Source organism: Rutilus rutilus (assembly GCF_951802725.1).
Source record: "Rutilus rutilus genome assembly, chromosome: 6".
NCBI classification, from domain to species: domain Eukaryota; kingdom Metazoa; phylum Chordata; class Actinopteri; order Cypriniformes; family Leuciscidae; genus Rutilus; species Rutilus rutilus.
The window spans coordinates 21,763,441-21,787,074 of record NC_140214.1 but is presented as its reverse complement, the minus strand read 5'-3'; the positions used below and the strand labels follow the sequence as shown (position 1 = coordinate 21,787,074).

The window sequence follows — 23,634 nt, the reverse complement described above, 5'->3', positions numbered from 1 at the left end:
TCTAATGAACTGATTTTTTGCTATTAGATAGTAGCCTACTACAGAACAAATAATGAACTCCAATATATAAACTCCGAAATCATCATATTTTGTAATTGCTGATGGGAAGAGCAAACACAATAATGGCATATGATACATTCAATTCATTTTATTGGAGGATAACCCCTTGAGATGGAACATCTCGTTTTCGAGGGGGTCCTCAAGATAGCACCAAACACTTACACACTCGCACATAAAGCTCTTCCTCACAACCAACCTGTCCCAACTCTGTCCAAAGCGTATTCACATAAACAGTATAGAATGATATTAAGATATTACAGGAGAGAACCATATTTGACGAAGCCACCAAAACAAACAAATATATAACCTACACATATTATACAAAAATACATACCTATATACACATACATACACATATGCACGCAAACATGCATACATACATACCTACATACCACATACATACACATGTACACATACATATACATGCACATATGCTCTCAAACATACATGCATACATAATCTCTTACTAAGGGCATTAATGAGAGAGAAGGTGCATTAGTGAGAGAAAAATAAATAAATAAATAAAAATAATACAGGTCATACATCAGGGACATCATACATTCAACTATGAAATGAAGGTTGGGTTCAAGAAGAAGGGTTAACTTGCTCTCAGGACAAGGGTACGTTTCAGAAATGACAGCAAGGTGCCACGTGTTTGCTATGAAAACAATGATAAATATACTAAACTTATTTTATCAATTAAATTTGATGGCCAAAACATTGGTGTGATATTTTTGTACGTTGTCCTTTAAAGTTGTACTATTTCGTGATTTTTGTTGTAGGTGTTGTTTCATAATTGCTTTTTTCTGCTTAAATTTGAGCACTGCGCAGGCAGCTGTAGCAGTTTCTCCTCGTGCATGAGAATCTCGTTGCCGTAAAGTTGCGCGCATGCGCAGATCTTTCCGTCTTTTGTTGGAAGGGAATGACTGGCGTTTTCAATGCTCTCTGCTACAGCATCGCAACATTTATAGGCGAATCCTCTTAATACAACACAGCGTGTGGATACTACTCTGGAAGAGGATTTGGCGATTGAAGACGGTGTCCTGAAGCGGTCGATTGTGTGATCAGAGCGTCTGGGTGTGGAGTTGTTTTATTTTTGCATGTGTGTCAAAGCTAGAAAGAGCAGCATAACGGCCTGGCAAAAGTTCTTGATTCCCATGCGAACATCTCTGTTTACTCGTTTTTGAACAATGTTCCATGATAAGGGTTTGTTCCCGAGCAAAAGCAAGGTTTATATGTTTGTAAGCTAATGTACGTTCTTTAAATGATTCGGTCAACTTAGTAGTTCCGGTTAACTTTGCGTGTAAGTTAGCTGTAAAGTGAGTCATTCATCCAGCTCAAACATTCAAACGGCGCCTCTGACTGCATTAGATTAGGCGAATTTAGCGAGGTTCAACTTTTGCGCGCCTTTTGTGGGTGTCCAGGCCGTGGTAGTTTGTGGTAGATTTGTTCACATTTACAACATTGGCAGTGAGTTCGTAGTCAAGTTTAAGTTACGGTCTATTAGAGCACCCTAAACAGCTTAAATGTTGTTTTAGCTTTAATGTGCTCTCTGTTAAGTCTGTAATATTTATACATTAACATACAAATGGATCTTCTATCGTTATTTCAGCAAAATGTGCGAATGTTTCACCTCACTTATAGGGGATAGTTCACCCTAAAATGAGCATTCCGTCATTTCCTCACCCTCGCCTCGTGTCGCTCGTGCGACTTTGCTCTGTTGAACACAAGTTTTGATTATCATTGACATTTGTTTTCTGTTGCAATTTATCACATTTTCCTTTTAGGTTTCACAGAAGAAATGAAAATTATGACGATTTAAAAAAAAAATTTGGGGTGAACTATCTCTTTAAAAGTACCATACGGTAATATTTTTGCACGTGCCGTGGTAACTTACTACCTTGGATTTTTAAGCGTAGTGTAAATCAAATTACCACAGTGTTACTATCTGAGACCGTCTGTGCTCCTATGTAAATACAATTACATGCATGTGGTAATTATTTCGTTTTCTTCTGCGCACAGAATCCTCTTCGATTAACCCATCATGGCTGATCTTGATACTGATTTCACCAGTGGAGATGCTGGGGCTTCTCTTACCTTCCCCATGCAGTGCAGTGCTCTGCGTAAGAACGGCTTTGTGGTGCTAAAAGGACGTCCATGCAAGATTGTGGAGATGTCTACTTCCAAGACTGGCAAGCATGGACACGCCAAGGTATCAAATAGAGATGCACCGATTGATCGGCTGGTGACCGGAATTGGCCGATTTTCACGTGATCGGCCATGACCGGCGACCGGCCGGTCAGTCTGACATATGCCGATTTTATGCCGGTCAAATGCACTCGGGCGCCGCATGATTAACCTTTTGAGCGGTACGGTCTCATATATGGGATTTTTATCTCTGTGCCCCTGAGAGTACCGTTACGGCGCCACATTTAGAATGTTCAGTGACGTCGCATAACTGCCAGATTCAAACTGTGCTTTCGCGCGTTGGCTGGCGCTGAGCCAGAGCCGGACGCGTTCAGCGCTGTCATATATCACAACTAAGCAGTGTTTTCAACCTCATAATGTTTATTTTAGGCTTCATATATTTAAATACACATAAGCACGAGTAAAACAATACATTTGGAGTTTGTAAAATACACACTGATGTCTGTGGAAGCAGCAATAACAATCTATTCAAATATAATTTGCCGACATATTTTATTCATATCAGACAAACATAGTGGAAGTAACTATAAAGTTTACTCTATTCTTCTCAGTTCACCGGCCACTTTCTTGCATTTATTTCGGGAGAAACTGATGAATTCACGTGCTGTACGTTAAATCCGACTGACAGAACAACATTGCGGCGCCCATCTCATGTTTATAGATCAAGATTATTTATAAAGGTTTTTAAACGACCAAACACACTCACTCACACGTATTTGAGAATCGGAATACCAGATAGGCTAGTTGATGACATGGTAAGCAAGTTTGTGAATATTTTGAATAAAAAAGAAAAAGCGAAATAAAAGCGACACATCTGTCATACAGTATTATTGTGGCTGCGGTGTATCGCGTGACGCGTCGCCATGGAAACATTAAAGGGAACGTTCGCCTTGAAAAAACTCACTCTGGGAGTGGGGTTGTCAGTTAGAATATTTTAAACTTATGTGTGAAAGGGTTAAAGAAAAGATCGAAAATAAATATTTGTGTGTGCTGTAAAGTGGTTAGAAAAAAATTAAATCGGAATCGGCTAAAATCGGTATCGGCAGGTCAAACTCAATGAAAAATCGGAAATCGGAATCGGCCTAGAAAATTGTAATCGGTGCATCTCTAGTATCAAATGAATAAACTCACTGTTGAGGGCTTAATTTAAAATAACGACCACATTGCAATAATGCATTGCATATTACTGAATAACATTGTAATCATTAAAAGTTTAAAATGCACTTGCTTAATTTCCTTTTCAGGTGCACATGGTTGGAATAGACATATTTACTGGAAAGAAAAATGAAGATATCTGTCCTTCTACCCACAACATGGATGTTCCTAATATCAAGAGACTGGACTATCAAGTAAGTTCAAACCGTAGTCAACCTTAGGCCACATTTATCAATGTCCGTCAGCCATGTTCACATATACAGTGTAATGATTTGTGCTAAAGAATTAGCTATTCTGTGTCTTTTAATTAATGTGTATTTTTTGCCTTTCCTGTGGCACAGCTGGTTGGCATCACCGATGGCTACCTTTCCCTGCTGAAGGATAATGGAGATTTGCGTGAGGACCTCAAGCTCCCTGAGGGGGATCTGGGCAAAGAAATAGAGAGCAAATTTGAATCTGGGGATGAATTTCTGGTCTGTAGCTATTACATCCTTTCAAATTCATATCAATTTGTATACTGTTCATTTTTTTCAATAGACTTTTTAGATGAAGAGATTTTATTAATTTAATTTAGATCAGGGGTCTAGATCATAAGGACCACTTATTGGTCCTTAGTGGCTGATCATGGGTCCACACACCATGTCAGAATTACCATAATTATGAGATTCTGGCTTGTAAAAAGCATTCATGTCCTCGTAGAACTTATTACAACTTACAAACTATTTGACTTGTACCATATGACTGCTGCCACGCCATGTGGAAACACTCAAAATGGCAGCTTTTTTTATTGTTAATTTAATGCAAGAGTAGCCTGAAAAATAAACAAGACATTCATTAGTTTAATATAGCTTGCACAGAGTGGAATAACTATATTATATATTTATAATGCAATTTAATTGTACTTAACGCATTTTAATGTAGAAAGGACAAGGAGACATTAGCTGAACATCTTCACTTTTAGCTTATTAGGGATAAATTTGTGTTTTGCTTAATACAATTTTCACATTGTTTGAGGTCAAATCATAATAGGTGGACCCCTGTTAAACACACCTAAATTAGTTTTTTGGTAACACTTCAGTTTAGGGTCCAATTCTCACTATTAACTAGTTGCTTATTAGCATGCATGTTACTAGGATATCGGCTGTTTATTAGTACTTATAAAGCACATATTAATGCCTTATTCTGCATGAGCATATTCTACATCCTACCCAATACCTAAACTTAATTCCCTAATTAACTATTAATTAGGAGTTTGAGGCAAAAGTGATAATTGGACCCTAAACTAAAGTGTGACCAGTTGTTTTTCTAAATGCATTGTTTTAGTTCAGTTTAGTTGGACAGGTATTAGCAAAGTATTGACATTAAAGTTGCGATTAAATCTTTTGTTCCACATTGTGATGTACATCCAAGTGTTACCGATTTTCGGAATAGTAAAAAATAATGTGGGATGTGGGCATTGCACTCAAATTAATGTAGTGAATGTAAACATTTGAGTTACATGAATTTAGAAAATGGATAGGGTGAATTCCCATTTCATGATGACTCTAAAAGTAGGCCTAGTGTTTTACTATGTCATTTTGAAAAAGAGTTAATTTTTGTGACTTCTTTCTCTCTTTTAGGTCTCTGTGTTGGCTGCCATGGGGGATGAGTGTCCCATTGCCATCAAGCCCATGAGCTCATAATGAACAGAAGCTGACGGGCTGGTTGAGTGAGGGCCTCTGTACCACAAATATTACATTTTAGTTCTAAAAGTCACCAAAGCCACAGCCTTCGCAAACCACCTAGAATCGTTTCTGTTAAACAGTAAAGATGCTGGACCTTTTGACCTGTCTCATGAGGTGTTGTCTAATCAGGATATTTCATATCACAAAGGGTTTCCTGCACGCTTGTTCTTTATTATTTCCCCCTCATTCATTCCTTTTTCATTATACAGATGCACTTTTATCATTCATTAAAAAAATGGGAATAGTTTTTTAAAGCTCTTCTTATTGCAGAAACCTTTTTATTCATGCCGACAGGCCTTAAACTGTTGCAAATCAGGCAGCAGCCATTGAAGATTACCTCTATGAATCTCACTGACTAGTTTGCCGGCGTTTGGTACATCTACATTCGTGCCAAAGCCTGTGTGTCTCAGGTAGGCTAGGATTTGTCTGAATGTCACTCTAACAGCTTGGCACTTGTTGGGGTGGCCGGCAACTAGCGATCCTAAGGCAGATAACGGACTAAAAAAAAAAAAAATCTTACTGACATATAATCCAGACCAAATGACCAAATATAATGTAGTTGATCTAAATTGCAAAACCGTTTTTTTTTTTTTTTTTTGGGGAAGTAATTCTAGTTTTACTCCACCTGAACTTTTATTTAGTTTAAGTTTACAGCATTTGACCCTCCATACTGAACACTTATTTTGGTAGCAAAGCAATAACCCAATACCTTTGTTACATCTTTTTAGTAGTAAGGGAAGATGTTAAGAAGGGCCTTTGAGCTTTGCACTGGCTAACCTGCTGTGATGCAGCAGTAATGAACGCCCTCTGTAACAAACTCTGTTTACAGTAGCTTTGCTATACAACAAATTTCTATGCTGCATAAATTAGCTTATTTTTTTGTACTTACAGACAGGCACAGAGTGTGCACTAAAGGGCTTCAATATCAACACTTTCAGTTCACGCTCTATAGTATCTTACATGTACCTGGCTTGTTTACTGGTATAAAGGCTTTATTAGTTTTTTTTTTTAGTTTTTTTTCTCTCCACTTTAAGGGCACACTTTGCATTTGGCTCATAAAAATCTAGTATTTTGTAGTAGTAAGCATTTTTATTTTATTTACTCAAATTCCTTTTTTGATGTAGAAATAAGGAGCGTTGCTATTGTATCTGCATATGGGTTCCTCTTGGTGTTAGGTTTGAATCGGAATTTTTTCTTTTTTATTATAATTTTGTTTACTCTAGAATGGACCAGCAAATATGAGAACTCTTGGTTGGGCAGAATGTTTTTTTTTTTCTTAAGAGGTATTTTCAGCTTTGTTGGGTGTCCTGTTTCAACTAATTTTTGTTATTGTTAATCTAGCTCTCGTATAAAAAGTAGCCTGAGAGCTCAAGTAAGTGGGAAGTATTGTATGGCTGTACAGTATTGAAAAGATTTCACGTTGGCATATAAATCTCAGCGAGTCTCTCAGGTTTCCAGTGTTCAGTTATTTTGCTGTTTGTAGTATTGGTCCTAAGTATCCCTGTAAAATACCTCTGTCTCTATCTGCAAATCATTAGTGTTCATGCTTGCGAGTGGATTACATGCGTTTATATATATATATATATATATATATATATATATATATATATATATATATATATATATATTATGATTCATATTTTTGGTTCTTTTCTTTAATTCAGCAGCTTGACTGAGTTAGACAGAAATGTGGGTCATACCAGTGCAGGCTGTAAGGAGATGCTTAATCAGACAAGCAGTAGAAATAATAGTGTTCAGTGTTTTTCATATGGCTAGTTGAATGATAATTGTAAGAAACCACAAATTGGGATATGAGGGGAGCAATTATAATAAACTCAACTGAAAAACATACAAGCTTTTGTGTTTTTTTTTTGTTTTGTTTTTTTGCAACAAGCCTGGCAAGACATTTTTAGTTCGGTTTAATATTTCTCTTTTAATATAGTCAGTTTTAAAGAAGTCTCTTATGCTTACTAAGATCAAAAAATGCAAACCTTTTTATGAATGATGTTTAATTTAAAAATCTATTTTAATATAGGTTAAAATGGAAATCTAATTTCCTGTGATGGCAAATCTGAATTTTCAGCATCATTACTCGTCTTCAGTGTCACATGATCCTTCAGAAATCATTCTAATATGCAGTTTTGTGCTCAAAAACATGTATTCTCATAGTTGGAAACGGTTGTGCTGCTTAAGCTTTTGTGGAAATCATGATACATTTTTCCCTGGATATTTTGATGAATAAAATAAAAAACCTCAAACGAACAGCATTTATTTGAAATAAAAATCTTTTCAAAACATTAGATATGTTTATATATATCACACACACATGCATAACAAATATACTGTCCTTTTGATTTCACAATTTAATGCATTCTTGTTAAATAGAATTTATTTCTTTTTAAAAATCTTACTGACCCCAAACTTTTGAAAGTTAGTGAATGTAGTGTAATTAGATTTTCTTTCAATGTCTATCTGAATTGTTATATCCTCTCATTAAAACTGTATAATTCCTAAAGGAAAAAAACTGCAATAAGCAATTACAGCCAAAGCTTTGCATAGCTGCAAATATACAATTTTGAATGGATTTGCAGTGTTTGTTTTTCCAGTGTTCCAATGAACAATTGCCTCACAAAGAATCCCAGTTAACCAAAATTTGACACTGTCTTAAACATTGTGCCCAATTGCTGCCAACAGTCAGTTCTGTGGTATTTTGTTGACATGTGCTTTGAAGGTTGAAACAAAAATGGCATTTTGCATGTCAGTCTTAAGTTGGCAAACCTTTTAGTTTTCAATAATGTGCTTCTGATTATGATTTTTTTCAAGTCTTGAAGATGCTTTTGGCAGAGGCTTCAGTCAGCAACTTGGGAGTCCTGACTTTGATACACTGCTTTATGTGATTTATTATTTTCACAAGTCTTATGACATTATATTTTTGCATTTCCCCTTTAAATTCCCAGAGTGGTCTCCTGTATTTTCATATTTATAAAATACTGTAGCCACTAGATGTCAGTAAAGCACAGTAAAACCACCACTCCAGATTTGCCCAACCTGCTTTTGATTAAGAAACTTACTTTTTTCCTTTTAGCTTTCCCCCTGTTTACATATGAGTCTGCTAACAGGAGCCCTGAGGCATTGCCAAATGGTTCCTATATTGAAATTATGTTCTGCTATACATTTCAGAGACGGATTGTGAATTGAAGTGCTCTGTTTACATTTCTCTGAAACAAGAACGTCATTCTAGGGGCCAGAATAAGATGTAGATTCAATGCAGATGTAGATGCCTTTCTGTCCATATGGTCTTATATGTACATATGTAAAACTAACATCCATTAGTTTTAATGATGCACAAATCCAGAACAAATCTTGTTGGTCCTCATGTTCTGCTGCACATCGCTTCCAGATGCCGAAGAATCTGTCCTTTATTTCTTAGTCATTGTTTCATAGTGGGGAACATGCAGAGCTGACAGTTGTTCACAAGTGAAGATCAAATTCAATATAGGAGTGTGTGGTTTCTTTCTTTCTTTAAAAAAAAAAGGTATTATAATATCTTGAGATTTTGCTGTTTGTATCCATTATAGCAGGGACTTCAGATCTAAGGCATCTGCACTGTACGCTTAAACTGTCTGGTGCTCTAAATAGACTAAAATGATTTAGATCTTCTTTTTTTTTTTTAACCAAACTTTTTCTCCATTTGTACCTTTTTCTACAAAGTTCAAACTGTAAAATGCATAAAAAGATGAATCAGTTCTAATCTTTAACATTTTTCCCCATTTTTTTTTAAACGAGAATTATCTAATCATTGAATGTTCGTCTTTAGTTTAGTTGTCTTTTTTTTTTCTTTTTTTTTTAGCTAGTTATGACTTTAAGTGTCATTAAATTAATGGAGCAAAATTCCCTGATGTGTGTTCTGTTAGAGAATAACGCTGTCCTTGACCTCGCTCTCAAAACCACCTGCCATCTGAGGTCTGTTTACTTATGACCCATGATTTAAACTCCAGTCATCCTGAAGAGTGGAGGAGGTATTTTTCTTATACAGGAAACAAGGACATCTGAGTAAGACTACAAACTAAAGCAATAACAAAGCCCAGTTCCTCCTGTTACGGTATTTGCCTCACCAAGGGGCACTGAATTATGAGTCATCATTGTGCTCCTGTTAAGTTAGAGCTAATTCGGCAGGCCCTAATCACCTCACCCTGATCCCAGACCAGTGATAACCTCACAGCAATCAGGTAGGCTCCTACAACAAATTTGGTTTGAGCCCAAAGCATATAGATGCTGTGATTAGGCTACTATACTTGATGCTGGTGTTTGGTTGCAGCTGGTTTCCCATGATAGACAGATTCAGACTTTTAAATGTGGCCATTTCATTTTATTTATTCGACAATTTATTGTCATTCAACAATTTTTTTTTTTTTTTTATATACTGTTGCAGTTTCCTCACAGTTGACAGGTGTAGAGGCAATCAAAGAGTGTTTAAACTGAATTCAGAATAGCATACTCTCACCCAGGGGAGGCGCTAGGGCTGGGCTACTGAAAGTTTTCAGTAAAGGCCCGAATATTGTGTTACCTTGTCTTTCTCATAGAGCAAAACAATTAATCAGAAAAACAAATGTGAATAAGATTACAGCAGCCGCGATTACCTAATCACGAAAAGTGCATATTACAGTTGTATTTATATTTTTCCCTTTGCATTAAAGGTACTTACGACATGCTTTTGCAGCGTTGAGCATTGTAGCCAATCACAGACATGTCTGTTGAACGCATCGGCCAATCAGAGGCGTTTAAATGAGTCGCTGTGCTGAAGATGTGTTTTGCGCGAGCTCACTTGAGTTCTACACTTTCGCAAACCTGTCATTATTATTGGCAATAATCATATTATGGAGGTTATCTGGAGGGGGTGGATAACAGGTGGGACTGGCAAATTAGCCCATAGCTAGCATGATGCCTTCTATTTCTAGATGAAGACAAAGTTTACCGGTACTTATCTGAACTAATGTCATGATCACTGCCACTAGATATAAAGAAAACGTTGATTTTTCACTCATTTTTCCCAGTCAGTCGCCATAGTTCTAATACAAACTGTATTGGCTGAGGCTACCTTTCCTCCGCTTCTCCCCAACGTGACGTCATCACCGAATTGCGTAAAAAAAAAACGTTCATACCAAAAAACGTAAAAAACTGACCATTTTTGAGACATTTCAAAAAAGTATACATATCTTGAGTGATTAATGTACCCATTGATCAACAGTGGTGGTTAACCTGCAACATGGCCTTTAAGATGCAAATAAGAGATTTACTGCAATATATTTTATATCCTTGAATGATGCTGCTCTGATGCAGTCCTTTACGCACCGCTCTTTTTGTTGTTAGGATGACTAAAAGTTCAGCGGTTTAGCTCATCAATGTCAAAATGATTAAAGAAGTGAATGAATGCCAGGTAAAATGTAAGTAGATGAACATTTATATTGTAAAACAGTCAAATATTAAATGTTTAACTACCGACAGTATCCGGTCACCGGTGACGCAAATTAGGCCTACTCAACTTTTTTTATTTATTAAATTTTGCCTTTTTGAATTGAAAATATGCTCTAATTTCCTTGATTAATTTAGAGAGAATGCATGCATAATTAAAAATAAAATATTATTTGCAAATAGTTAAAATTATTTCACTAATAGGCCTACAATAAGCCTTTCTTTTTCTTTATTCCCTTAAATCGCTTTTATAATTAATTAATTCCTTTAAATAAAAATACACCATTTTAGTTTGGGCCAGAGCCATAGAGAGAAAGAGTTGCGACACTCTTTGATGTCGCCGCTATGGCTGTCACGTGGTTCATGTAAGCCCCAATAGTTCCAAAACATACGCTGGCTGTCATGTTCTTCTATGGGACAGACAGCAGCGATTGTATTATTGAACGGTAAATATAAACTGTTTTTTAAAAATGAAAATGATCCGTGATATGATACGTTTCTTGAACAGCAAATCAGCATTTAGAATGATTTCTGAAGAATCATGTGACTGGAGTAATGATGCATATAGAAAATAATTGTAATAATATTTCACAATAGTAGGCTATACTGTTTTGGACTGCATTTGTGATCAAATAAATGCCTTGGTGAATGGATGTGTAGCCATGTGATAGCCTTAGGGGTGTACGATATTGACAAAAAAATGATATCTCGATAATTTTGGGGATTTTGTTGATAACAATAACTAGACAATATTTGCTGAGATTAATTTTGTGCTATATCCTTGGCTGGTTATAGCAATTGTTCTTGCTCAGAGACACACAATGGTTCTGCTCTTGTTGGCGAAATAAAGCATCAGACAATATTTTATAAAATGTTACTCACAATATTAACTTCTTGTTTATTGAACTGTTGTATATAATCCATCACATTTGTAATCATGCTTACATATGGAAAAACAAAACAGTACCCTCACTCGTGATATTACTTGTGATATTAACATGATATAAATACAAGACAAAAACCCACACTGAGGCTTTTTTACCCCCATTCTAACTGCATTCTAATAGGCTATACCATACAGTGAAAGCATAAAGGCGTGTTACATTTTCGCCGACCCATATTGCATACCTCTAGTATGTGATATAATAAAAGACGGAGAAAGTAGAAACATTGAAAGGGTACTAATGGATCTTATCATGTCAGTAAGTCTTTGCATTACGTGTGTCCTGATATACATGCAGCAAAGGGATATTGTCTTTAAACCTGTGCTTCTTTTGAAGTCATTTATCTTGATTTAAATGGGACCAAGGGAATCACTGTAGCCCACTCTGTTATATGAAAATGCCCCTTTTATTAAAACATAACTTACTGGAGGATTAAACTCATATCCTGTACATTCCTGTGGTATGCACACATTTAGTCAAGTTCCTTTCACTTGTCAGTGTGTCCTCATGCTGCTTATGGTTTCTTTGGAAAGGACGCTGCAGATGTCCTGGTGCTTGAGTAAGCACATTTCTAGGCTTTTTGCCACAATACTACTATACAGTATAATGTAAGACTTGGCACTTGTCTTCATATTTCACTTTGAGTAACAAGGTTTTTGTGACACACTGGGTTTCAGATCTAGTTGAGTCCAGTATGATAAAATAAAACAGTGATCTCATTAGAACATGAAAACAAGTTAGTAATGTTTATCTGGTAGACATAATTCTTTATTTGGAAGAATAAACAACATACAAGTGACATTAACTTCTTTTATCTTATGGATGTTGTCAATTATTATTATTATATATTTTTTTTATTATGGCTTTTCTTCGAGTTCAGTGTGTCAAGTGTTCACAGAGGCACTTGTTTTAAAAGTTATTAATCTGGCCTTATTTGAGGAAGTGATTTTTATCATTTTCCCCCTTATGATAAACTCTTTTAAACGTGTTTCCATTTCTCAGTGACTCATGTAAAGCACATCACTTTACCCATTCTTTTAAAAGGACTCTGAAATACACACACACACACACAAAAACATGTAAGGGTCCTACACTATTAAAAATAAAGGTTCTGTATTGGCATTGATGGTTCCACGAAGAACCTTTAACATCACTGAGCTTTTCCGTTACACAAAATGTTCTTTATGGAGAAATAAAGGTTCTTTAGATTATTAAAATGAGAAAAACACACTGAGAAAAAATGAAAATAAAAAGAATAAAAGACTCTTTGGGAAACCAAAAATGGTTATTATATGGCACCCCCCTTTTGAAACCTTTATTTTCAAGGATGTACTATATTCCCCCGATCCTATATGTGCCGATTTCCATTCTGACCCCCGGTTGACCAGTCTGTCTTGGGGTCAAGAGCAGTGGGTGTATGATCAACCAAGGAGTTCTTGAAAGAGAAAATATGTGGGAAATGGGAGGATGAGTGGATAGATCTGTTGTAGATCTGATGGTGCTATTTAAAAGCAGAGGCCAATGGTTTGCTTGGGGCGTTGTTCTTTTATCTGGACAGTGTGTGTGTCCATGTGGGGGTGAGGGGTTACATGTCCTCTGGGTTCGTAACAGACTTGACACTTCCCTCACCCCCTCATTAGGTTCCCTTTTGAAGTGGGCTACCAGGAAACATGAAAGGTGAAGCACCAGATGATAAGCATGACAGCTAAAAACAAGGTTGCTTTTTATATACGTGGGGGGCTGAGGCCACAAATTTGAACATATGTGATTTATGTTTCATTCAAATGTGGAAAAGACTTTTATGACATTATAAACGTTAAATAAAAAGAAAGATTATACTTCTAGGTCATTAATCAAAAAAGTACATCGACCATGTGAACTTCTTCCATTGAATAGCCTATGTTCTTTGGATAACGTCAAATCATGCTGAAGAAAATCCGGTTAACAACACAAATTTCCCTTCTCTCTGTATGATTGTTAAATCTGTATTTGTGAGGAAAATGGGAATGGGAAAACATCTATGCTCCACCCTGGAGAGGTATTCAGATGAATGAGAATCGGTGTTCCTAATTTTTTTGGGAAGACAGTTGAAGCAGTGAAAAGAGGTCCACTGCAAGGTCACGGCTTTGATATCTTAAGATATTTAGTTTTCAAATGGTTTTCTGTAGTACGTGTAAAGTATGTTAAAATAGTTTAAGCCTTGTCTGATATGCTGCCCACCCGACCGAGCACATGTATAATTGTTAACACACTGATAACTGTTTTTCTTTTAAATACAACACTTATAGCTGTCAGTTGTTGGTAGCTCTCTTGCTGCTATTCTTTTTTCGAACCCTGTACCTTTAAAGAAGTCACAATGTAAAAATGTTGTTGTGCTCAATTCCATTAGAGTTCTGAATATTACGCGTCCTTCAGTGCACCAGTCCATTTGTGATAATCATAATTTTTTGCCTGGCCAGTCAGATAAGGTATTTTCACTGTGGAGAAGCAAAGGACTGACCAAGATTAAGGACTTCGATATTGATGGAAAATTTGCCACTTTCGAGCACTTGTATAAAACCTTTGATCTTTCCCAATCACAATTTTTCTGATATCTACAGGTGCGCCACTACATTAAACATTCTTTTACTGAGTTTCAGGAGTTACCTCAGGATCATTATCTGTATGATCCTTTTGGTCAACCCCCTAATGCCAAACAGTTGGTGACACGGTTTGTTTCTTTGTTTGCATCTCATTTTTCAAACGAGATTTGGGAAGAAGGACTGAAGCGAATCCATACCTGTTCTGTTAATGCAAGATTACAACTTATTCAGTTTAAAGTGTTGCATAGATTACACTATACCAAATCTAAACGTAATAAAATGTACCCTTCAGTTTCCCCGTTATGCGATAGATGCAAGAGCTCTGATGGGACGCATGCTCATACTTTTTGGTGTTGTCCTGAGATTTCTGAGTTTTGGAAGAATATTTTTCTGTGGTACTCAAACGTCGTTGGAGAAGATATCAGTCCAGATTTGGGGTTAGCTTTGTTTGGATGTTCTGACCCTATATTAGCATTGACACATTCTCAGCAATTGTCTCTTATGTTTGGTTTGGTGGTGGCTAAAAGGGTGATCTTGATGGACTGGAAGTCCACTGTACCACCCAGCTTTCATAAATGGCTGGCTGAAATGCCCTCAAGCTCGAAAGGATTCGTTTTTCTAGAGTGGATGCTTCTAAAAAAATTGATAAAGTCTGGGGCCCCTTCCTTAGGCATCTTTGTATATGTAATATGGATAACTTCTCTCTTTTATATCTTCACTCCATTGTTAATGTTTTGTTTAAGTTTATGTATGGCTTTAAGGTGTAATTTCTCTTTCTATCTGGTGCGGGTTGGGTGGGGGTGGGGGTGGGGTGTTTATTTTTATTTTTTTTCTCTCTCCTTTGTTTGTTTATTTTATGTATAACATACTTTTTGTATACATTTTGTGGAACTTTTTTTTGTTTTGTGTTTGTATAAAAACTGTTATAAAAAAAAAAAAATCCAACACTTATATAAAGGGCTTAATCAAATCAGCGTTATTTAAGTTGTATCTTCAAGACATTCTTAAAATCCTTTTTCTTCTCTCTGCTGTCTGTGCAGGTGTATAAACACCTCAGATGGCGAGAGGCTTTATTTGTCAGGATGTTCTGGACAGAATGATTTCATGGGCTGAGAGCGGCTCAGACTGGATCTCCAGCTGTATTCAACAGTAGTACAATGTGATCCTCCTGAACTCTAGTGCAGCTCCTGTTTGAAGAAGCCTCCAGGCATTTCCTGAGGAGGTGTGGTCTCGCTTTCCAAATGACATGATCGTATGTAACTGACCTACTCTCTGCTTGATTAACATCCTCAAAACCCTGGGGTTTTCCCCCTACTGTTACCATAATCATTTGTTTTCTAATACAGTAAAAAAAAAAATTGGGACATTTTTATTTAACTCTACATTTACAGCATAGGGCCATTAGTCTGCCCTGAACATGCCAAACGAGTTTTTTCCTTTCAGATTTGGTTTAAGTTTTAGTACTTTTGTTATGTGCTTTTGCCAATTTTGTGCGTCTTTTTTTTAATAATTAAGTTTAGCTTTAATTTATGTTTTAATTTCAGTAATTCTAGTACTTCAGCTTAAACTTTTATTTCAGTTAGTTGCCAAGGCATTTTTTTAGTTTTTCATCTAATATGTATAAAAATATTTTTAATCTTATTTCAGCTTTATTTCAATTAACGAAATCCATTTCTAATATAGTTTTCGTTAACATATAACAACACTGTGATTCATGCACTTTTATGTGTAAAACTAATTTCAAAAATGAAAATTAAGGATGCACCATAATTTGTGCCATTCTAATTATTGGCTGATATTAGAATTTTTTAAAAGTTTCTTAAATTGCAATTTTCTCTAAGTATTGACCAATATTAGATACTTAATTGCACATGCTAATTTCCTCTATTTTAAAATTTGGATTACCTTTGCCGTCATCTCACGCTCAGTTAAAAGTTACTCTTTAAAAACAGTAATAGTTTAGTAACTCTGTTAAATGTAATCTTTAGCAAATCTAAGAACGAAAATCCATATTTCATACTGTACATTATATTGCTGTGATGCCTAAACTCACTTGTAGCTTTTGAAAGGATTGGTTGAATTTTTATGTTTATTTTATTTTATTTGAACTAAGTAGTATGCTGGCTATCTTTCATTTATCAGTCATAATGAGAAAATAATTACACATTTTTATATCGGTGAATCTATATGGTCTTTTTATTCGGTCACTGCAACAAGTATTTCTGAAGCACTGGTATATGCTTAAGATACCCTTCAAGCACATATGGCTCTGTGTTCTCCAGCGAATCAATAAGCATGGCTTCAGGGGGAAGAGAGAGGTATAGACAGAAGGGGATGATGGAAGCTTGTCTGAAAACAGATGAGACAGAATTTCTCTAATAGCTTAAAGGAGGCTTTGAGTGTGGGTTTGGGCAACACCAGTCCAGCCCACAACCCCCTTATTCTCAAGCTTCTCATTCTAGACAAACTGCACTAAAATAAGTGGTATTTTGTCTGTTTATCTTAATAAATCTGCTGCAAACAGGTGACAGTCCTGGGGCCTCATTTATAAAACGTGCGTACGCACAGATTTGCGTGGCAGAGAGCCCGGAGTACTGCAGGTATTTGGAAATCTCGCTATTCTCAAGTAAAGGATGTGGACGTTGACTGGTGCTCTTTTATATATTAATGAGATTAATTAGGTGGCGTTTACAAGGTGGAGATCTGAAACCATTTAGCTGTGCACAATTTCAAGATTATTTGTGATTTATTTCACTTTGGGGATGAGAGGTGTATACGCATGTTTTTTATACATACTATGTGTGGTTCTCTGAATCACACATATGCACATTTGAGAAATGATCATAAGATGTAGGACATTTTGTAATTGAGGCCCCTGGAGAGCAATCATAAGCCATGATTTCCTCAATTTCAGGTTTTACACAGAGTTATTTTGTGTCTGATAGACAGGCTGAAAACCATCAGCTGCTGAGAAGCATTTGCTCAAAATATCACAGATTGATTTTGGTGTGAGAGGTCTCATCTTTTACTAATCCTGGATTTATAAAACACATTTCTACTGTTGCTTTCATAGGCTACTACTTGGAACGATCCCTATAGAGTGATAGTCTAAGCTGTGGTTTACTCGCATGATGTGGTTTGGGCTGCTGTTTGCAAAAAAGGTCAATAACAAGACTGAGTCAAAGTGAAAACACTAAAGCAGCACAACTCCTACGTTTGGAAGCCGCTTAGACATGGGGAGGACAGATTTGTGAGTAGAAAGAGATAAAAGCTGTAGTTAAACAAGGTCACTTTCATCAAACGCTTACGTGAAGACTATCTCTGAGACTTTACATTGGCTTTTTCTCCATGAGACGTGTTTTTCTTTCATAATTTTATTATTTTCATGTTTACGGAGTGATGGAGTGTGTGGAGAAAGTGCTGACAGGGTTGAACGTCTCCTGTGAATAGCTTGGAGTAATTCTCCATCTGAGCAGAGAAAAAAAGAAAACCCATGAGAGTGATTAAACATGGAATATTTCAACGTTTTCTCAAATAAAACCTCTAATCTCTTTGAAGAGGGTCCAAGTTCAAACTATATCAGTAATTCTTACATTTGGCAGTGCTGTGAAATGCAGGTGAGGAATAGCCTGTAGCTTTCTAAGGGCATCTTACGTAAGACTGCTTAAGTGTGGTATGTAAGACTATTTTTCTACTTTAAACTAGTTAGGACTGCCTTGCGAACTCTGTTTGGACTCAGACTGAATGAAATGTTCCTCATGGTGGCAAAATCAACCGCACATGTTAGGCTCTGTGCTTGTTTGAAGAGCCGAGTCGTGCAGAGTTAAGAAAATACCAGCTCCGGAATACAGTACACCCAGGTTGAAGGCCACTGCTCTCGTGGGAGTGGTTAATATTTTTGCTTGGCCTCGACAGAACGTCATCACTTTATCTGCGAAAGGTAATCGCCCCGGGAAGCGTCATGTTAACGGATCATCAGATACGTCGCTTATGATTACAGTAACAGAATGTTCCATAATTTACATGTAGGCCTAACAGTTAAGCTTCACAGTGTGGCGCTAAGAGATTTTCCCCGTGTATAAAGTGAGACACATGTTTTCAGATTCAGAATGTAATGCCCATCTTATTTAATGCCAAACATAAAATTCTACACATTTGTTTTCTGATGATAATCTGCTTATCTTTAAGTGCTTATTTGAGTGAAGATTCTAAACAAATGCGAAAATTTCGATTTAGTCAGCAATAAATCTTTTGTCAAAATTTGTGTTATTCATCTTATCGTGAACAAAATTATTAATCAAAGTGTCATAACTTGATCTTCTGGTGATGCATGTCTGACTTCTCCAATCTCCAATTTCACCCACTTAAACCCCACCCCTTTTTACAGTTCCGCGTATAGATCATCAGCTGGTGGACAGAACCAAGGCCACACCTGAAATGTATTTCTTTTCTGATAATCAGTTTCACTTGCTACTTCCGTTTCATCGCCACTTTGAATAAACTATTAATCAGACTCTATTGGTATGTCTCACAGTTTTGTAGAATTGTATTCCTAGACAAAGCTACTTCCGTTTCATCGCCACTTTAAACAAACTAGTGCAACTAGTGCCAGACAAACAGTGCCTGAATAACTCTGATAATTCAGACATACTTTCAGATGTTGTGTTTTAGGTTCATTTTATTTGGTTAGCGCTGTCATTTCTGGAAGAAAATGTCAATATGCTTTAGCCCAATGCCCCATATTCTGTCATCATTTACTCACCCTCATTCCATTCCAAACTGTACAACTGCCTATATTATGTGAAATATTAAAGAAAACATTTATCTGAAATATCTCTGAAAATCATATGGACCTGATGCCTTTTTATGTCTTTTTAAAGCTATAACAGCTTTAGTCCCCATCAACTGTATTTGCACGGAAATGAACGACCAGCACAGTATTCAAAATCTCTTCTTTTTTTTGTTCCACAGAAGAAAGAAAGATATACAGGTTTGGAACAACATGAGGGTGAATACATGGCAGAAGAGTTTTATAAGGGCCAGGATGAGACCATTTAACCAAATGGGCTTATGTCTATCAAAAGAATCGTTTTGGCATATCCGAGCAATTCAAAGAGATAAAACAACTTTTTCCACATGGACCAAATGGATGCTTCTCCTTCTAAGAAAGGTGTTTTGGAACAGAGGGGAAAATAATGTTGTCTGGAATGTTTGGTCGTGGAGGTGTTTTCATGCTACATGTTTGCAGTGAAGCTAATTTCTAAGTATATTTTCAGTCCCCAAAAATGCTTAATTCTAAGAACTATAGGAACCCTTTTTCTACACAGTACAGCAGGCACATTCTCTGGTGATTGGAAGTTTCCAGACACATCAAAAATGTTTTGAAATGATAAAGGATATCCTTCTCACTGCAGCAGCCTGTGCACACAAAAAGTGCTAAAGGTTGAGAATTGAGAGGGTGTTGAGCAACTGCACTTCTTTTAGGTTTGAGCCAGGACATTGTTCCTAAAGCATGAAAACAAAATAAAAAAGCAGTTCCAAGTAAGTGTTACAGAGCAGTATGCTTCATATTAATAGTGTAGATAATGTTTAGTCATGGAAAAAGAGGCCAGCTGGAATATTCCGGACAGCTGCGGAATGAACTGACCAAACATCTCTCACTGTTCCTGCCGTTGTTGGGAACCTCATCACTGTCGACACTGAATAATAAACATCGGTCAAGCGTGAAAACAATCGGACTGTTTGCATCAGTATTTGTAAAACATCTTCAGGCATGGGAGTGTGGGAATATGAAACCTGGACTGCTAAAGGCTTTACGATAATTAGACTATTGTGTCATTTCATTTTTCGGCACATATTTTCCTCTTTTCATGAAGGTTTCATGTCTGACTCATGCAGTAGACACAGCACAACAGAAAGATAGATGAGTGAGTGAGTGAGAGATTGAGGGCTGAAATCCCCTAATTGAATTAGAAACGTCAGGAATTCTTTGATTGGGGTGAAATCCCTCCTGACCCTGGGGTACTGCTCCGAACAGATGTGTTTGAATGAGGCTTTTGAACAGGACGTCCCAGTGGAATCTGCCTTTATTCTCTCCATTACCTCCATCTAATTCTTTATGACAGAAGTTGCAGTCTTCACCTTCCTTAATAAGAATAAATGTGTCATGCTTAAGAATTTTATTTGTATGGTATCTTAAGGAGAACTGATGTGTGCGCTTGAAAAGATTTTGTTAAGCAAACACATATTGTGAATTATATTAGAGTAAATATAAATATGAATAATATTAGTTATTATAGACCTATGGTAATATTACACAATTTATCGGTTTAGTTTTTGTTGTTTTTTGGTTTTGTTGTAATGCCTTATCACATTCAGCTCCTTTTCGAAGAAACGTTTGTCCTTTTTTGGTTCTTTTTTGTGTAACATTTTATGTTGAATTATGTGTTTCTATTTATCTGTTGCTGTTTTGTGGCAGAATTTGAATTACTTTTGTTGTTGTTGTTGTAGGTCTAAGGTGCAGGCAGGGGTGGGTAACTCTGGCCCTCGAGATTCAGTTTCCTGCTGAGATTACCTCCAACCCTGATCAAACTCACATGCCTGTAGTTTTCTAGTAATCCTGAAGACCTTGATTAGCTTGTTCAGGTGTGTTTGATTAGGGTTGGAGCAAAACTCAGCAGGAAAGCAGATCTCGAGGGCCAGTTACCCACCCCTAGCCTGCCTAAGGTCACCGAATCACCAAGCAGTGAATACATTCGCTGCAAAAAAACGTTCCTCTTGGTTGTTGAATGCTCTTTGAAAACTAAGAGCTCTGAAACATGGCTGACATTTCTAAGATGGTTTGTGTGTCTGATGTTCATCATTTGTTGATATGTGTTGTCGCCTGGTGGGAAGTGTCATCCATACTACTCTAAAACATGCTTTTGTGAGACAAGCAAGGAGGGGCTGGGACGCCCTATAATGCTGAAGTGCAATAAATATGTAAGATCTAGACCGAGCTCCCCAGCAGACCTGCATATTCTGGCCCCATTCCCCGATTCCACTGTTTTCCCTCTCCGCTGGTCATCTCTACTGAAACATGCAGAGCGGGCAGATCAAAGCCGCTCCTCCTGGAGGCCTAAAGATGGAGATATATCGAGTTTTCTCTCGCGAAACACAAACCCTTTCAACTGCTGTTTTGCTCCAGTGGTGTTATGATCTTTGTAACTGAATGATCAAAGTAGCAAACCTTTTCTGGAATTTTTTTTTTTTCAGCGGTAGCTCAGCTTTGCATCGGACTCCTCACGCGTCACTGGTGTGCGGGCGCTCCATCACCGCTATGTGTATTTTTAGAAGGAATGTTAGTTTGGGAACATTCTGTTGGCATAGGCGTTTATCCATCTGCACGACGGTCCAGTGCCCACCCTCTCAATTTTCCGCCCTTTGATTCACCACGTCCCACTCTAATGTGCACCAGCTGTGAAACCTGTGCTTGTTTTGCACTTGAAATGAACAGCGTTCTTATGTTCCTACCTAGAGATTTTTATCTACTCAGGGCTTTGTGTTCTGTGCACCCGGGCTGGAGAAATGGCACTGTGTGTAATTGAGATTTTCCTTTCTAAGAAAACACACACATAGTTTTACACATTATGCACATTGTATTGTTTGGGGAACCTGTCAGTCAAATCACATAAGTGTATGTTATTAGTGTAAATCAAGGCTTTAAATGCTCTGAAAGAAAACGTTGACCTCCTGGGTCCCAGCAATTGTTTTTTTTGTCCTTGTGTGTGCATTTCTCTGAGACTAAAAATGACGTCCAGGGCTTTTTAGAAGGATATTTTGGAATTTTGATCATAACCATTATTTTGCTTGGTAAACACCTCAGCAAAATTACTGTAAATTTTCAGTATGTGAATTTGAGTATTTATTTATTATATATTTTTATAACACCCCCCCCCCCCCACACACACACACACATTTTGCCTCAGGAAGATGATTGTATGATTAATATTATTGATCGAGTTAGTGTTAGATATTATAATTTGTGAGGGCTTGTGTAGGCATCTCCAAGATGACAAGAAACAACATGAGGTCAGGAACTAGTATTGTGCTTTGATTAAACCGAGTAAGATGGGAGATGTGATGGATTTTTTGCAATTTTGAGTGGGGTGGAGTGTTTCTCCTCTTCTGCGACTGATCTGCCGGATGACATGAATGTGACCCATATGTGGGGCCTGTGGAAGTGCATGGCTATGTCACAACCTGTATTCAGAAAGCTCCGGCCATTCCTGGGGGGGAAACACAGGTTACAACTCAACTAACTCAACTCAACTCAACTAACAATGTCCCTGGGGAAAAAACCCTTTGATTGTCAAATCAATTTAATATTTTAACATGCTTTGTTTAGTAACTCTTAAAAGACAGAATAGATTTATAATCTTTTTTTTCTTTCTTTTTTTCTTTGAATTACTCATCTGTTCATTTCTGCAGCCTGTAAGTCTAAGATCAGACTTGCAAGATCAGACATTTTACTCTTATGACCATTTACAAATGCCTTTAATCAGTGCTAATCCAATATATGGAAGAGATAAGTCTAGCCGAGATCAAATCAAGCCAAATCAGCTATTTGTCTCTACACACCAGAATAATGACATTAATTTGGATTAAAACAATCAGATATTTTTAGTAATCTTTAGTAATTTTTTCCTAGAAATCATTAAATCTGTCGAGTTATATTCCTAATCTTTGCCGCCTTCTGGGCAGGAAGTGCCCTGTCTATCCTGAAAGGTTGTGACCTGACTGTAGAGTGCTGAATGCACACGGACAGCCTTAAGCAATTTTTTCAGACCATAAACTGTTCTCAGGACTGGTAGGCTGGCATTAGTACAGTGCCTAAATTGACATAAATTGTAGGTTTAAGTCGTGTTTATAGACTTTAGCATAACCGGTGCTGTTGAAGACTCTATTCAACATCCTGAATCAATTCATTCTAAAATACTCTCTTGTTGTACTCCCTCATTTTGTGTGGGTGATTGTTACAAAACATTAGATGAGTCTTAGGAGAGGAAAAGTACTAAATGTGTGCACAGGTGCATTAACATTTGCAAGTCATCTCATATTTTCATATGGAGAATAGTTATATGCAGTGGCATTATATGGTTCAGACCATAGAATAAAGTTTGATCTATCTATCTATCTATCTATCTATCTATCTATCTATCTATCTATCTATCTATCTATCTATCTATCTATCTATCTATCTATCTATCTATCTATCTATCTATCTATCTATCTATCTATCTATCTATCTATCTATCTACCTACCTACCTACCTACCTACCTACCTACCTACCTACCTACCTACCTACCTGTTATTGGCTATCCCTGTGACATAACACATTCTCACACAGTTCTCACTTGCTTGAGATTGTTGCCATGTACACAGACACTCAATTGTTTTGCATTTGTAGGCTGTTATCCTCATGTTCAGCAGCATGGGAGTGTTTTTCC

At 36.9% G+C, this 23,634-nt stretch overlaps 1 protein-coding gene across 1 annotated transcript; it reads left to right on the top strand.

Annotated features, from left to right (window-relative positions):
* The first annotated feature begins 899 nt into the window (after positions 1-899).
* eif5a2 (eukaryotic translation initiation factor 5A2) lies at positions 900-6,322 on the top strand. Its single transcript, XM_084411420.1, has 5 exons — positions 900-1,137; positions 2,083-2,272; positions 3,513-3,617; positions 3,765-3,896; positions 5,043-6,322. Exons 2-5 carry the CDS (start codon positions 2,105-2,107, stop codon positions 5,103-5,105), a joined length of 468 nt encoding a protein of 155 aa, XP_084267546.1. The 5' UTR covers positions 900-1,137; positions 2,083-2,104; the 3' UTR covers positions 5,106-6,322.
* The last annotated feature ends 17,312 nt before the right edge of the window (positions 6,323-23,634 follow it).

Coding starts and splice junctions, on each gene's coding strand:
- eif5a2 (XM_084411420.1), top strand. CDS start 2,105: ATGGCTGATCTTGATACTGATTTCACCAGTGGAGATGCTGGGGCTTCT. Junction 2,273..3,512: donor GCAAGCATGGACACGCCAAG/GTATCAAATAGA, acceptor TTTCCTTTTCAG/GTGCACATGGTTGGAATAGA. Junction 3,618..3,764: donor TCAAGAGACTGGACTATCAA/GTAAGTTCAAAC, acceptor CCTGTGGCACAG/CTGGTTGGCATCACCGATGG.